Here is a 14,764-nt window from a genome sequence, read left to right on the forward strand (position 1 = left end):
CTTCGGATTCTGTGTCTCCCTGGCTCTCTGCCCCTCCCCGGCTCATTGTCTGTCTCTCTCTCCTTCAAAAATAAATAAACATTAAAAAATGTTTTTGATTAAAAGGGGGGGAGGGGACTTAAAAATGCCTCCTTCCAGAGCTGTTGTAAAGGTTAAGTGCATAGGAAAGTGCCTACCTTTCCTTTGCCTCTTCCTCCTCATTGTTATTATATTGCTCTCATTAATATTATTAATATTAATAATGGGCTTTCTGACTTCATATCCCACTCTCCTCTTCCCGCTTGTTCTCCTGACTAGCCACACCAGCCTTCTCGATATTTCTCCAACATGTTTCAGCCTCAGGGCCCCAGTTCTCTCCCCCCAGTATTGGCCTCACTTCATGTGGGTCTCTGCTCAAATGACACCTCCTCACAGGGGACTGGCCAGCTCCTCACCTGTCTGTCTGTCTCTCTCTCTGCCTATCACCTGGCTTTATTGTTCTTCAGTGCACATAGCACTGCCTGATATTTTATTGCATGTGTATTTTTTAATTTCTCTGCTTTTTCTCTCCCTAAAAGGGAAGCTCTACGAAGTCAGGAATTTACCTAATGTGTCCAATGTCGTATTCCGAGTTCCTAGAAGGCACCTGTTGTATAATAGACATTCAAGAAGGGTCTCTTGAACACTATTGAATGTTCACAGTAGAGCCATCACGTCTTATTTTTTTCCCTTTATTTCTAATCTCAGAGCCACAATGTGATCTGTGTAATTAATGATTTAAAAAGATGTTTCTTGTGGGCGATTTGAATGCATAACTCTTTTCTACCTCTTCTGACTTGTATGGCAGATCAGCCATGCAGAAGCTGGGAGCACAAGTGTTTGAGGAGGTCTATAACTACCTCAAGAGAGCAAGGCACCAGAATGCCAGCGAAGCCGAGATCCGGGCAGCTCTAGAAAAAGTGGTGCCTCATGCCAGTGACTGTTTTGAAGTTGACCAGCTCCTGTACTTTGAGGAGCAGTTGCTGATCACAATGGGTAAAGGGCCCACACTCTGGAACCCACACCAACAACTGCCAAAAGCAAGCAAGTTCAAGGGGACAAATCCATTCAGCCCATAGCTGGACTCCGTTACGGGAAATGAGTACATAGCTGGAGCTACCATCTCTACTTTCAATTCCTTATCAAGAGGAGGGAGTCCTTTAGAGAGTAGTAAACATATCTGCCTGTACCTGGAACCCCGGGCCAGTTGGTGTTTGGTCTACACTCTGAGGTGAGCTTCCGGACCAAGCGTGGCTTCCTGAACAGCATTCCCGCACTCGTGCCCTCCGGGCTTCCAGAGGGTTGGACCTCCCCGTGATGGCCTGGAGAATCATCTACTCTTTACCATTTCCACTTGGAGGACAGGCTCGGTGCCTGTCTGCTTTGAGTCACAGTGCTCTGTGGCCAGCTGGCTCCTGAAGGTCGCTGAACACTGGCCTCCGACACACGGAGCTGCTAACCAGGAGTCACAAATATTTGTTTCAGGTGACCCATTTTGGGTCCACTTTTGCCCTTTCCTGGCTAACAAGCGAGATGTGCATATATATAAGGACCTGGACTAAAAATCCAAAAAGCAATTCTCTTCTGTGATTTATTCTCCAAGCTCATCCATGGAGTATTAAAGACATTTATTCTAATAAATATATTTCCCATGGTTATAAAGTAAATCACCTATTTTATCTTTTCCTTATCTAGAAGTATATTGATGAATGTAACACATCTATGTAATAATTATTCCCCAGAGCAGCTAACATTGGATTTATTTGGTGCCTGTCACATGCCAGTGCTGTGCTCTGAGCTTACAAGTTTAGGGACCTTACATCATTGGATCTTTTCACTGATGAGAGAGACGGGGAGAGAGAGAGAGGAGACATTATCCCCCTCTTTTAGCTGATGTGCTTATTTACTCAGTTACCAGAGCTGAGCTGAGCTGTCACCCCAGGTCTCTCTGATGCCACCAGCCATGCTCTTAACCGCTACGCATGTGGGTTCTCAACCAAGAGGCTACATCAGACTTGCTTGAGGAGCTTCTGAAACATGCACATGTGTAAACATAGTGTTAGAGAATTATTCTGACACTTGTCAAAACAGTAGAGAAGACTTTATTCAGAACTATTGCAATAGGGGAGAGAGACAGGGCTCAACTCCAAACATAGCACAGAAAGCTGGAGATTTATACCCAGGGATGGGATGGGGCACAACGGGACTCTGGGGATATAAAGTTACTAGGAGAAGACATCTAGAGTAGGGGAGACTTTTGTCACATTGACTTAACAGGACTCTTGCTGAAGACAGGCCGGGGTGATCAGATATCAAGGGTGGTGATTCTCAATAAACTGACTTGACAGGATTCCTGCTCAGCTGGACTCAGCAGCCTGAAGATAGGGCCCAGGTGGAGGCCTAGCCAAAAGAGTGCTCAGAGGAGCCTGTCTGAATTCCAGTCAAACAGAGAACCTTTGGCCATCTCCAGCCCCACCCCCTCCTTTCTCTGGGTAGGTACGTGGCCCAAGCACATCTCTGTTACATAACTACCTGGTGAATCTGATGCACAGATTATATAGTGTTCAGTGTCCGGCCTCTGCTAACAGTTGAAGAAACTGAGGCAGAGAGGCCTGTGGCCTTACCCACCTGTTGTCCACATGCCGCGCCCCCAGCACGATGCAATGCCTTTTAGACTAGTCGGTGTTTCTCAAATTTGAGCATCAGGAGCACCAGGAGGGCTTGTTAAAACACAGATGACAGGGCCCACCCCCAGCACTTCTGATTCAGTGGGTCTGGGTGGACGCTGAGAGTTTGCATTTCTCACAAGTTGCCAGGTGATGTTGACGCTCCTGGTGTGAGAACCACACTCAGACCCTTCTTCCTGTTGTGTCCCCTGTCTTTATTTGGAGCAGCACTCTGGCCTGCTCTCCTTGGGGCTAATTCATCTCCCAAACATTTCTGAAGGTCGTGTGAGGACTGGGAAGAAGGGCCCAAACACTTCAGATGCCCCACAGTGAATACTCTGAAGAGGCAGCGTTTGGGAGAGAAAAGGTCAAAGTGTGACTAGTCTTTGGGGAATCTGATGGGGTCAGTTCAAGGACAAGGGAGCATGGCCACTGTGCTCTAGGTCTCATTCCCACCTCTGCCCAGCAGCCGAACGAACCACGGGGTACCTAAGTGGACCTCTGCCATGCTCAAGGGCTTGTGAACATCACTCCTCTGTGTTCCCTCAACTCCCAACTTCACACTGTGGAGGGGTGTTGGGGCCGGCACAGATCTTCACTCTGCCTTTTCCCAGAGCTGATGGTGCCCATCCCCACCCCTGCATGCTGTGCAGTTGTTCCTGGTTGGCAGGTGACAGTCATGTTGCTTATCTCACAGCCCCTGTGTCTGGGACAGGAAAAATAGGCCTCAAGCATGGGCTCCTTCCTGGAGGCGGAATCTCAGACTTTGCAGAATTCTGAACTTGATATGTTGTTCAAGCCAAAATCCAGAACCTGTGACCATTGCTAGCATAGAACACTGAAGATCAGGTTTGCCCTGGGAAACCCGGGACATTGCCATCATGGTAACAGGGAGGAGAACTCACCCCCGAGAAGAGCTCCTTGAAGCTCCCGTATCCTTTTATGACCAACCTGATTTCAAATGGATCTAGAAGAAGGAGACAGTAGTAGCAACTTATACAAGTTAATAAAAGTTTCAGAATCTTTTTACTAATGGTTTTCATAACATCAGAACAGAATACTTGTGTGAGTTGCTGGGTCAGAATAAGAAATAGCCGGATTTCAAGTAGCCTCTCCCATCTCTCACCGATGAATGTGCCCAGGGAACAGTAGCCTGGGTTTAAGAACATGTTGTTAGGGTCATAGCTCTAGCCTATAGGCTCTGTGGCTGGAGCCTACAAGTTGAACTGACAAAAAAAACCAGATTGACAGCAGAAAAAGCATACACATTTTATTTGATGTTAATATTTTTACATGGCAGAAGGGGGCTTTCCAGGAAGAAGTGAAAACCTCAAAGCTCTGAGAGCTTATATACCATTTTGACAAGAGGAATAAATTTGTAGAGAAGTAACAAGACAAAGGAAGGGGATTTAATCTCCTAAGGGAGGCAAATTGTGGGACAGTAACGAGGAAATATATGAGGGAAACTAATGGAAGATAAAGGTCATTTTAGTAGGTTTGTTTGTACAGATCCTTCTCAGGGTTGACACGCCATCTCCAATGATAAGAACGGGCTTTTCTGGCTCAGGGAGGGCACTTTTCTCCTAGGAAATGTATGGTTTTAGGCAGGAAGGGGAAGGCACAAAGCTTTTCCTGCATCTGCTGTTTCTCACTCGCTTTCAGCTCAAAATAATCCTTATGCCAAAACGGCTTATTCTGGGGGTGGTATATCCTGGCCCCCCACAATGTTTAGAAAGATAGGTCCAGACTGAAAACATCTTATCCTCCTGAGATTTATGCTATACATTATATCAGCTTTCAAAAAGAGAAAGCTGGGGGGGCGGAGGGGAGAGTGGGAAATCCATCTTGGATCATGACTCCATGCCTTATAAAAGAAACTCATTCAGGCTCACTTTTCATTTGGTTTACTGGGAGTGAGGGCAGTGGTGCAGGATTTAAGGTGACTAGAAGAAAGTACCTTTGTGTTATTACTATTGGGAAAGTACTTTCTCCTTCAGTCAGACTCAGTCTGGATTTGGGGTGACTCCCAGGTTGGTATTAACCACTAACCAAACTGCAAGATGGTGGGTGGAAACTGGCTGGAGATTAAAGAAGTCAGAAGGTGTTTGTTAAGAAGTAGTCACAGGTATGAGAGAATAAAGGAACCCTGCTACCTTGCTGCTTTGTAAAATATATATCTTTATTTCACGAACACCAATTGACCTTTCTGCTTTCTATTGATGCAGAGGAAATGCCATCGGCTATTTTGGATGATGCGGAGATAAGGCACACACAGGAGAGTGATGGAAGTTAATTATTTAATGTATTTGGGGCTGAGGCCAGAGCGAAAGCTCTAGGTCTATTATAAAGTCCAGCCATCACAGTGGGCTCAGGATAAAGGAGGCTGACAAATTAAACAGTAGCTCCAGGGGGGAAACACCCCACTCCTCTTTCAAGATGATGGGATCACTAGCTAATGTGTCAGAAGATGGGGCCAGGACACCCAGAGGATAAAGAGGCAAAAAATGAAAAATGAGGCAAAGAGAAGGGGTGTGGGGGAGAGGAGGGAGACAGTGGAGGGGGCAGGGTCGGACACACCATGAAGAGGGTTTTAAGATGCTTCTGCCACAATCTGCGTAAGGAAACAAACAGAACTTAATACCATACGACTTGGATTCTAGATGCCCTCTTCCCCCTTGTGTGTGGTCTAGGCCAAGTCATTTTCTCCGAGCCTTTTCCTGCTTTTGTCTGAAGACTGCTGTACAGAACAAGTAAGATAATGTAATAAGCGGAATCACATGAAATTGGCAAGGAGGTTTAGTGTGATATGTGGAGATGCTTTCAATCTGGAAGATTCCCGTAACTTTGGAGAAGGAATCACTAGCTTTCTTGTCAGGCTCCTTGATATCCCATCATTGGAGATTCATCCCTTAGGCTTCTAAGATTCTACTACTACCATACAAACACACCCCAAAAAGTATACATTTTTAGCCATTTTTAGCCAGCTCGACTAGAATTTAGCTGACAGTCAGCTAAGAGCTAATAGGGCCATGAAGGCAGCAGCTCTGGAGAGGCAAGCAAGTGGGCTCTGAGGCCAGCTCTGAGTCCACACAATGCTGCAACACATTTCACATTTCATTACCCTGACCCGTGTGACCCCAAAGCAAGCAACGTTACCAGTACCCTTAGGAAGCTCAGTTCTTCCCTAACTTCAGAAGGAAAATCAGAAATCTGGTCCAACAAATGTGCATTATAAAATAATATATTCATTAGGAATGTCAGAGTCATTAGCATTTATACAGAATTGAAATCTTCACTCCCATAGGAATATTTTCAAAGTAGATTTGTAAGTTTAGATTCGGAGACAATCTTCCAACAGCTAGAAATTTTTTTCTCTCTAAAATATTGTGACCTTTTCTTGCTCTGAAAGATTGAACTTTTGAACTTTTGGTTCCAATTCGCCCCTCCCTGGACCCCTGACTGTTCCCTTATAACTTCATAGGTCTTCCCACCCCCACAGCGGGAGTAGATTTCCCTACCCCTTGACTCTAAGTTTGGCCATGGAACTTGTTTTGGCCAAGTGATCACTAGGAGCAGGAAGCATGCAGGGGCACTCCATTATATTCTCTTGTGCCTCTGCCCTCACCAGACAGCCCACCAATCACAGGGGAAGGATGAGGGACCGGGAGCAGAACCACCCCAGCCAACCGGTAGAGTCACCCCAGCCAACAAAGAAGGCAGAAGCACTCCAGACAATCTGCAAATTCTTGCGCCAGAAGCAAATGTTCATTGCTATATGCTCTACTCAGGTTTTATGTTTATTACACTGCATTATTATGGCATTAAGCTAACCAATATACCCGATATCGCTCTCTATCCCTTAACACTTTTTATCAAGTCTTTGGGCTTCCTTTTTCTTGGCACTGATTTTTAGAAATTTGGGTAAAGTTTACTGATAATGATTTAGTGGTTTCTCAGAAAAAAATGTGTATACTCTTTTTCAAAATGGTGAACCACGAAATGTCTTTCCTGGCTTTCAGCATGCTTTCGGACAATGCCGCGCAGGAGTGTGGAACCTACGAAGACCACTTCATCTGCAGATATGGTCTCATTCTTCTTTGGATTTTACATCAACGTGTGTTGAGTTCTCATTCCATACCAGGCATTTAGACACACAATTTTGAATGATAAGCATTCAACAGGCAATAGAAACAACCCAGATGTCTGTTGACAGATGCATGGGTAAAGGAAATGTGGCATATTTATGAATATACACAATGGAATATTATTTAGCCTTAAAAAAGAAGGAAAATCTGCCATTTTTTACAACATGGATGAACCTGGGGGACATTATACTAACTGAAATAAGCCAGAAAGACAGATACTACCTGATCTCACTTATATGTGGAATCTAAAAATGTCAAGCTCATAAAAGCAGAGAACAGAATGGTGGTTGCCAGGCTGGGGTTAGGTTGTCAGATGTTCATCAAAAGTTATGTTTGGGGCACTTGAGTGGCTCAGTCGGTTGAGTGTCCGACTTCAACTCAGGTGATGATCTTGCAGTTTGTGAATTTGAGTCCTGTGTCGGGCTCTGTGCTGACAGGTCAGAGCCTGGAGTCTGTTTCAGATTCTCTTTCTCTCTCTCTCTCTCTCTCAAAAGTAAATAAACATTAAAAATAGAATTTATAATGTTTTAGTTCTACAGAACAAGTAAGCTCTGGAGATCTAATGTACAGCATGGTGACTCTAGTTAGAGTACCGTCTTACTATATATACCTGAAATCTGCCAAGAAAATAGATCTTAAGTGTTTTTACCACACACGAAAAATGGTAACAGTGTGAAGTAATAGATATGTTAATTAGGTTGATTATAGTAATCATTTCACATTGTTTAAGTATATCAAAACACCTTAAATATATATAGTTTTTGTCAATTATACCTCAATAAGGCTGGGAAAAATTCCATCAGGCAAATAAGAGGGATGACAAGATCTTGCAGGCCTAAAAACACAAACATGGAAGACACAAGACACAGCATGTGGGTTCTAGGAGTTTGAAATCTTTTTGTGCTGGTGGTATACAAAGTGTGAGAATGATTACATCATGTTTGAGAGGAAGGTGTAGTGGGCAGCCTCCAAGATGGCTCACTCTGATCCTCACTCTGATAGTCCTGTCTTATGCAGTTACTTCTCACATGGCCTGAGGGGCGGCCCATGTGACCCATAAAATACTGTCTAAATGGTGGCGTTTGTCTTCTGTGACTAGGTCACAAGACATGGATTCCATCTTGCTTTCTCTTGGATCACTCACTCTGAAGGAAGCTGGCTACCATCTTGTGAGGACACTCAAGCAACTTTATGGAGAGATCTATGTGATACAGAATTGAGGCTTCTGCCAACAGCCAGCGCCAAGTTGAGCCACCAGGAAAGCAAATTCTCCAGCCCTAATCATGCCTTCATTTGACTGTAGCCCTTGCTTACATCTGGACTAAAACATCACAAGAAACTCTCTGGAGCCAGAGCCATCCAGCTAAGCCATTCCTTAATTCCTGACCCACAGACAATGTGAAATAATAAATGTTCACTGTTGTCTTAAGCCACTACATTTCCCAATATGATTCAGTAATAGATCACCAATATAGAAGGCAATGCTCAGATCTGAGCTGCTGTGTTCTATAGCCAGGGGCAGCCCCTAAAGAGATATCACCAGGGCATGGCTTTTAGCTGCCTCATGAAACTGTGTGGAGGGCAGGTTTGAACAGCATGAGACTGGGGGCAGGACGGAGAGGCAGTTAGTTGTGTCCAGGTGAGAAAAGTTCAAGTCAGGGCACTGATGATGAGGGAGCATAAGTCAAGCTGAAGCAAAGTACAGGCCAACAGTACCCCCTCTCCCCACCAGGTGGGATATGTGTGATAGTCCTCACGCACTCCTGGCTGCCCAAAAACAGAAGAAAGGAAAGGAAGCAAATGGTTGACTGATAGAGATCATGGCCATGCAGGACAGGAGTCTCCTTCAGTTTATGGATAACTTTGTAAACTGCAAGAAAAGGCAATCTTATCCATAGCCTAATCTCTAGAAACCTACGGACTCCATTTCCTGGAGCCCTAATATCACCCTCATCAAGATATAAGGAGGTTTAATTGCTTGATATGGTAATGTGGGAAATAAAGGAAACGAAAAATTAAATTTCCTTACTGCCTACACCCCACTGACAAGTCCTTGAAACAGGTAGAGTGACCTTCCTCTAGGAGCTCAGTTGCCTTGATGATGACACTTGCTAGGGCTTGGCTTAACATTATCCTGATCCCCCAGGATCCTGTGAGTCTCCTTAAACACATAAAAATTCCTTTGCAAGCCCCCTTTATCTTTAACCCCCAAGTATATGTTAGCAATTATACTCCAAACCTAGGACCCATGATACACATCTGAAGGATCTCATGACTGAGGTTTTCTAAACAGTACTAACAATGTTTTCCTACTAACCGCTAGCCTCTCAAGGTCCTAGAAACCTTGCTTCCAAAATTGCTTAGAGATTCACACTGTCCCTAACCCCGTTCCAACCTGAAGGTATATAATCAGTCACTCTTCACAACCCCTAGGCAGTGCTTTCTGCCCATGGGTCCTGTCCCCATGCTTTAATAAAAATCACCTTGCACCAAAGATGTCTTCAAGAATTCTTTCTTGGCCATCAGCTCCAAACCCCACCATCACCCCAAAACCCCATCAGTGACAATGGAGTCAATTCAAGGGAATAAGAACCGAGAACTGATTTGTGGGGGGTGGTTTGTGAGGACTCCTAGGTTTCCAGCATGGGTGACTGGGCCATTCACAGACCTGGGGATACAGGAGATGTAGGGGAGTTTGGTGGCAGGGGGAGAAACACTGAGTCCATTCCTGGGTGTGTTGGGTTTGGGGTGCTTGTGGGATATTCAGGTGAAGAGGTCTGGGCATGAAGTTGGAGGTGTCTGGAAAGTTCTTATAATCAATGGGTCCACCTAATGAGCTCCAGACAACACAGTGGATATTTTCAATGTTGGACCTGCAGACAACTAAGAGTAGAGTTGCCTTCTATAGAATGCCACCTCTTTTAAGTCTGCTAGATTTGACTTCAGATATGTGAGTGCCCCCCCCCAATAATAATCACAGCATGTAGCCCTTTTAGTAAGTCCTTTGGGATAAACCCCATCTTATCTGGCAGCTCTCTGCTGGGGGCATCTCCTCCCCTCTCCCCCATTGTATATTCTTCAAAAGCAGTGATTCTCACCCGTGGTTTTGCATTTGCAACATCTGGAAAATTTCATGAGCATTAAGTGGAATAATTAAAAATTTCCCAGTAGATGATAGATGTTGGTCACAGTCTTCTTTAGGCCTAAAAAGTGAGACTTAGACTGTTAACTTTTTCTCCCTCTCCTGGACCAAAAGGGATCCTGTCTGTGAAAGAGTTCTGTGAAATGCAAAGCTTTATTCAAATGTAAATTATAACCTTTAGCTTCAGGAGAAGTCAAAGATTTTTTTTTTATTTTTAACTTTTTACTATGGAAAACATCAAACTGTATAAAAGTAAAGAGAATAATATAATATCCCCTTGTTACAGAACCATCACTCAGCTTTAGAAATAATCAATTCATGACCAATTCTATTTTATTTATATTCTCACCCACTACCACCTCACTGATTATTTTTATCATATAATTTATAAATATTTCATCATGTATCTCTGTAAGATAATCATTTTTTTTATTTAAGAATAGATCTACCCTATGACCCAGCATTAGCACTGCCAGTAATTTACCCAAGGGACACAGGAGTGCTGATGCATAGGGGCACTTGTACCCCAATGTTTATAGCAGCACTTTCAACAATAGCCAAATTATGGAAAGAGCCTAAATGTCCATCAACTGACGAATGGATAAAGAAATTGTGGTTTATATACACAATGGAATACTACTTGGCAATGAGAAAGAATGAAATCTGGCCTTTTGTAGCAGCGTGGATGGAACTGGAGAGTGTTATGCTAAGTGAAATAAGTCACACAGAGAAAGACACATACCATATGTTTTCACTCTTATGTGGATCCTGGGAAACTTAACAGAAGACCATGGGGGAGGGGAAGGGGGAAAAAAAAAAGAGAGGGAGGGAACCAAACCATAAGAGACTCTTAAAAACTGAGAATAAACTGAGGGCTGATGGGGGGTGGGAGGGAGGGGAAAGTGGGTGATGGGCATTGAGGAGGGCACCTGTTGAGATGAGCACTGGGTGTTGTATGGAAACCAATTTGACAATAAATTTCATATTAAAAAAAAGAATACTTCTTTTAAGCTTCAATACTGTTATTACACTTAAAAATTATCAATAATTGCTATCTATCAAATATCCACTCAGTATTCACATTCCCCCGGTCTTACTTTTTCTATAAGGTTGTTTCTTCGAATTAGGATCTAAATAAAGCCCAGTTGCCTCAAGTGATATGCCTCCTCCATCTCTTTTTCCCCCTTGTAATTCATTTATTGAAGGAAGCAGGTCATTTGTCTTTGTTGAGTTTCCTTTAGTCTAGATTTTACTGATTATACCCTCCTCATTTTTTAAAAAAAAATATTTTTTGTAGAAGTTTTAGACTTACAGAAAAAGTTGTGAAGGTAGTATAGAGAGTTCCCAAACGGTCCACCCAGTTTCCCCTATTATTAATATCTCACATTAGCATGGTATATTTGTTACAATAATGCACCAATATCAATTTATTATTTTTTATGTTTATTCATTTATTTTGAGAGAGAGAGGGAGAGAGAGAATCCCAAGCAGGTTCTATGCTGTCAGCACAGAGCCTGATGTGGAGCTCCATCTCATAAATCATGAGCTCATGACCTGAGCCAAAATCAAGAGTCGGATGCTCAACCGACTGAGTCACCCAGGTGCCCCTCAATACAGTAGTACTAATCAATGTCCATACTTTATTCAGATTTCCTTAGCTTTGATCTAATGTCCTTTTTCTAATCCAGGATCCTATCCAGGATACCACTTTATTACATTCAAACATCATGAATCCTGAAGGTCCCCTTTGTTGTGGCAGTTTCTCAGACTTTCCTCATATTCAGTGACAACAGTTTTGAGGTGTGCTGGGCAGGTGTTTTGTAGCATGTCCCTCCATTGGGGTTTAATGCTTTTCTCACAATTAGACCAGGGTTATGTCATTTTTGGAGGAAGACAACTAACAGTAAGTACCATGTTCATCACATCATACCAAGGGTGCATACCATCAACATGACTTATCACTGTTGATGTTGACCTTGATCACCTGGCTAAAGTAATGTTTGTCAGGTTTCTCCTCAAAGTTACCAAATTGCTCCTCAGCCCCCTTTTCCTACTGTCCTCTTTGGAAGGAAGTCATTCACAACCCAAACTTGAGGAATGGGCAATTGTGCCTCACCTTCTGGAGGGCAGAGTATCTATATAAATTATTTCAAATTCTTCTGCATGAGAAATTTGTCTCTTTCCACTCATTTACTTATGCATTATTTTTTTTAAGTAAACTATACACCCAACATGAGGCTTGAACTCAGGACCCTGAGATCAAGAGTTGCATGCTCTACCGGCTGAGCCAGACTGGTGCCCCTACTTATGTGTTATTTACATCAGATAGCTAGATACTAGTTTATAATTTGGGTTACAATCCAATACTACTTTATTTTGTTGCTCAAATTGTTTCAGCTTTGGCCATTGTGAACTCTAATTGGTTCCTGTATCCCTGTCACCTTGACATACTCCCATCAATATGTTTTATTTTTTTTCTTTTCATTAAAAAATTCTGGCATCACAATATACTCCAGGTCTATCATGTATCTATCAGGTATATTTCTTGTCCCAGTGCTAGAATCAGCCTTTTTTCCAAGGAGTCAGTTCCTTTCATTAGAAAATGATACTGGAGGGACACCTAGGTGGCTTAGTCAGTTAAGTGACTGACTTCAGCTCATGTCATGATCTTGCAGTTCATGAGTTTGAGCCCTGCATCAGGCTCTCTGCTGTTAGCACGGAGCTCACTTCGGATCCTCTGTCTCCCTCTCTCTGCCCCTTCCCCATGTGTGCCCATGCTCTTGCTTTCTCTCAAAATTACACATTAAAAAAAAAAAAAAAAAGAGGGGCCCCTGGGTGGCTCAATCGGTTAAGCATCTGACTTTTGGTTTCGGCTCAGGTCATGATCTCATGGTTCATGAGTCTGAGTCCTGCATTGGGCTCTGCGCTGACAGTGTGAAGCCTGCTTGGGATTCTCTCTCTCCTATCTCTGTTCTTCACCCATTTGTGTTCTCTGTCTCTCTCTCAAAATACATAAACAAACTCAAAATTTTTTTAATAAAAAAAGGAAAATGGTACTGGTAATCAAGCTCTGGGCACCGGGCATGGGCATGCTTTTTGCTACTGGGGTACCACTGCTTCTACTCCCTGTCAGCTGACAGAGTGAGGACATTTGTGTACACTAACCCTTGTATATTCACATAGCCATAACTATTTCTATGCGTAATCATCTGTATCCAAGTTAAGCTAAACACAAATTCATACTGCTGTCTCCAGCTCTGTTACACTACCACATGGATCTTCCTAGCTTCTTCCTGATATTTAAAAGAGACATTCTTTTGTATTTCTTATAAAATTGTCATCAGATCCAGATTCAAATTCAGTTTTTTGGTAAGAATATTTCATAGTAGGTGGTGCGTTCTTCCATTGTGAGGCACGTAAGATCCGATTTTCTTTTAGTGATGTTAGCAGTCATTGATGATCATTTCCTACTATCTATTACCTAAGTTTTAAAAATAGTAAAATTATGATTGGCTCTATCTTTTTTTCTTTGACTAGAATACCCTACATAAACTTGCCCTCGTCAACTATTTGGGAGTCCCGAGGGACAGCCCATATTAAAAAAAAAAGACAGGATAAATGCTTCTTGTCCTCCTTTTCCTCCTCCTTATTATTATTATTTCAGGATTCAAATACTATTTATTGAATTAATGCATTGATTATCTCAGAGACTCCCAAAATTTCTCAGTTCTCTGTAATTCAGGGTGTCCATAAATTTTTCACGGTCCCCTTAAGCCAAAAGAAATAGCTAACAATGTCATTTGCTAAATGGTTAGGCCCAAACATCTTAATAAGTGTTATATCCTAACATCATGGCACCCGTTTGTCACCATCTAACATCTCAAACCCTCATTCCCTGTTCCACACTGATTTTCTTATCTCATATTTGCTTCTCATCACAACTGCTAAAAACCCAGCTTCACAAAGATAGGACATCATCAAAAAGGACGTAGCCATCTACTGTCGAATCTAATCATTGAACGGAAGCTAGTACTGCTCTTGATGTCTGAAAGAGACTGCTACGTTTCTCAGGAAATTTAAAATATCTCTCAATGCCCCTGAAAGTAGGTATGGTGCACTGCTTGGGAACCTCAGGCTTCATTTAAAATAAGTAAATAATGTACTTATTAAATTTTAAATTTCAGATTTTTTTTTTAACTTTTGGTGTTGAAGTATAGTTGATGTACAATGTTATATTAGTTTCAGGTGTACAACATAGTGATTTGACAAGTCTATACATTACTCAGCACTCACCGTGATAAGTGCAGTCACCATCTGTCATCATACAGTGTTATTACAATACCATTGCCTATATTCCCTATGCTGTACTTTGCATCTCCGTGACTTACTATATTTTATAATCACAAGTTTTGTACCTCTAAATCCCCTTCACCTATTTTGCCTAGCCCTCCCACCCCTTCCTCCTGATTATTTTTCAAATGAATTCATTCTTTAGCATCTTCTGAGGCTGACCACTGATTTATTTTTAGTTTTGAGTGTCATTATGAACTTGGGAGTAGCTCTTGAGGGACATGGAATTGCTCTCAGCTATCTACCTCCAGCCTTGACTCCTGGACAATCTGCCTCAGGAGGGTGGAATGGGGGAAGGGGATGGAGACTGCACTCACCAGCAGAGGCAGGGAGCAGTTTGGAAAGGGATGACAAGGTTGTGTGTGTGTATGTGGAGGGGGCGAGGTGTGTGGGGGGGGGGGGGTTCTTGAGGGCTTCTATATTCATTCATCCTGAGAAAGCTC

At 42.8% G+C, this 14,764-nt stretch overlaps 1 protein-coding gene across 1 annotated transcript in view; it reads left to right on the plus strand.

The window, feature by feature from the left end:
* Nucleotides 1-933, plus strand: part of NEK11 (NIMA related kinase 11) — a 261,051-nt gene extending 260,118 nt beyond the window's left edge. The window contains exon 14 of the mRNA XM_047099560.1: nt 827-933. Within this exon, the coding sequence (XP_046955516.1) occupies nt 827-933 (107 nt within the window). The remainder of the gene's footprint in view (nt 1-826) is intronic.
* The last annotated feature ends 13,831 nt before the right edge of the window (nt 934-14,764 follow it).

Source organism: Lynx rufus, unplaced genomic scaffold, assembly GCF_022079265.1.
Source record: "Lynx rufus isolate CCGP_SWC_20201006 ecotype Redwood Valley unplaced genomic scaffold, mLynRuf1.p SCAF_5, whole genome shotgun sequence".
Lineage (NCBI taxonomy): Eukaryota > Metazoa > Chordata > Mammalia > Carnivora > Felidae > Lynx > Lynx rufus.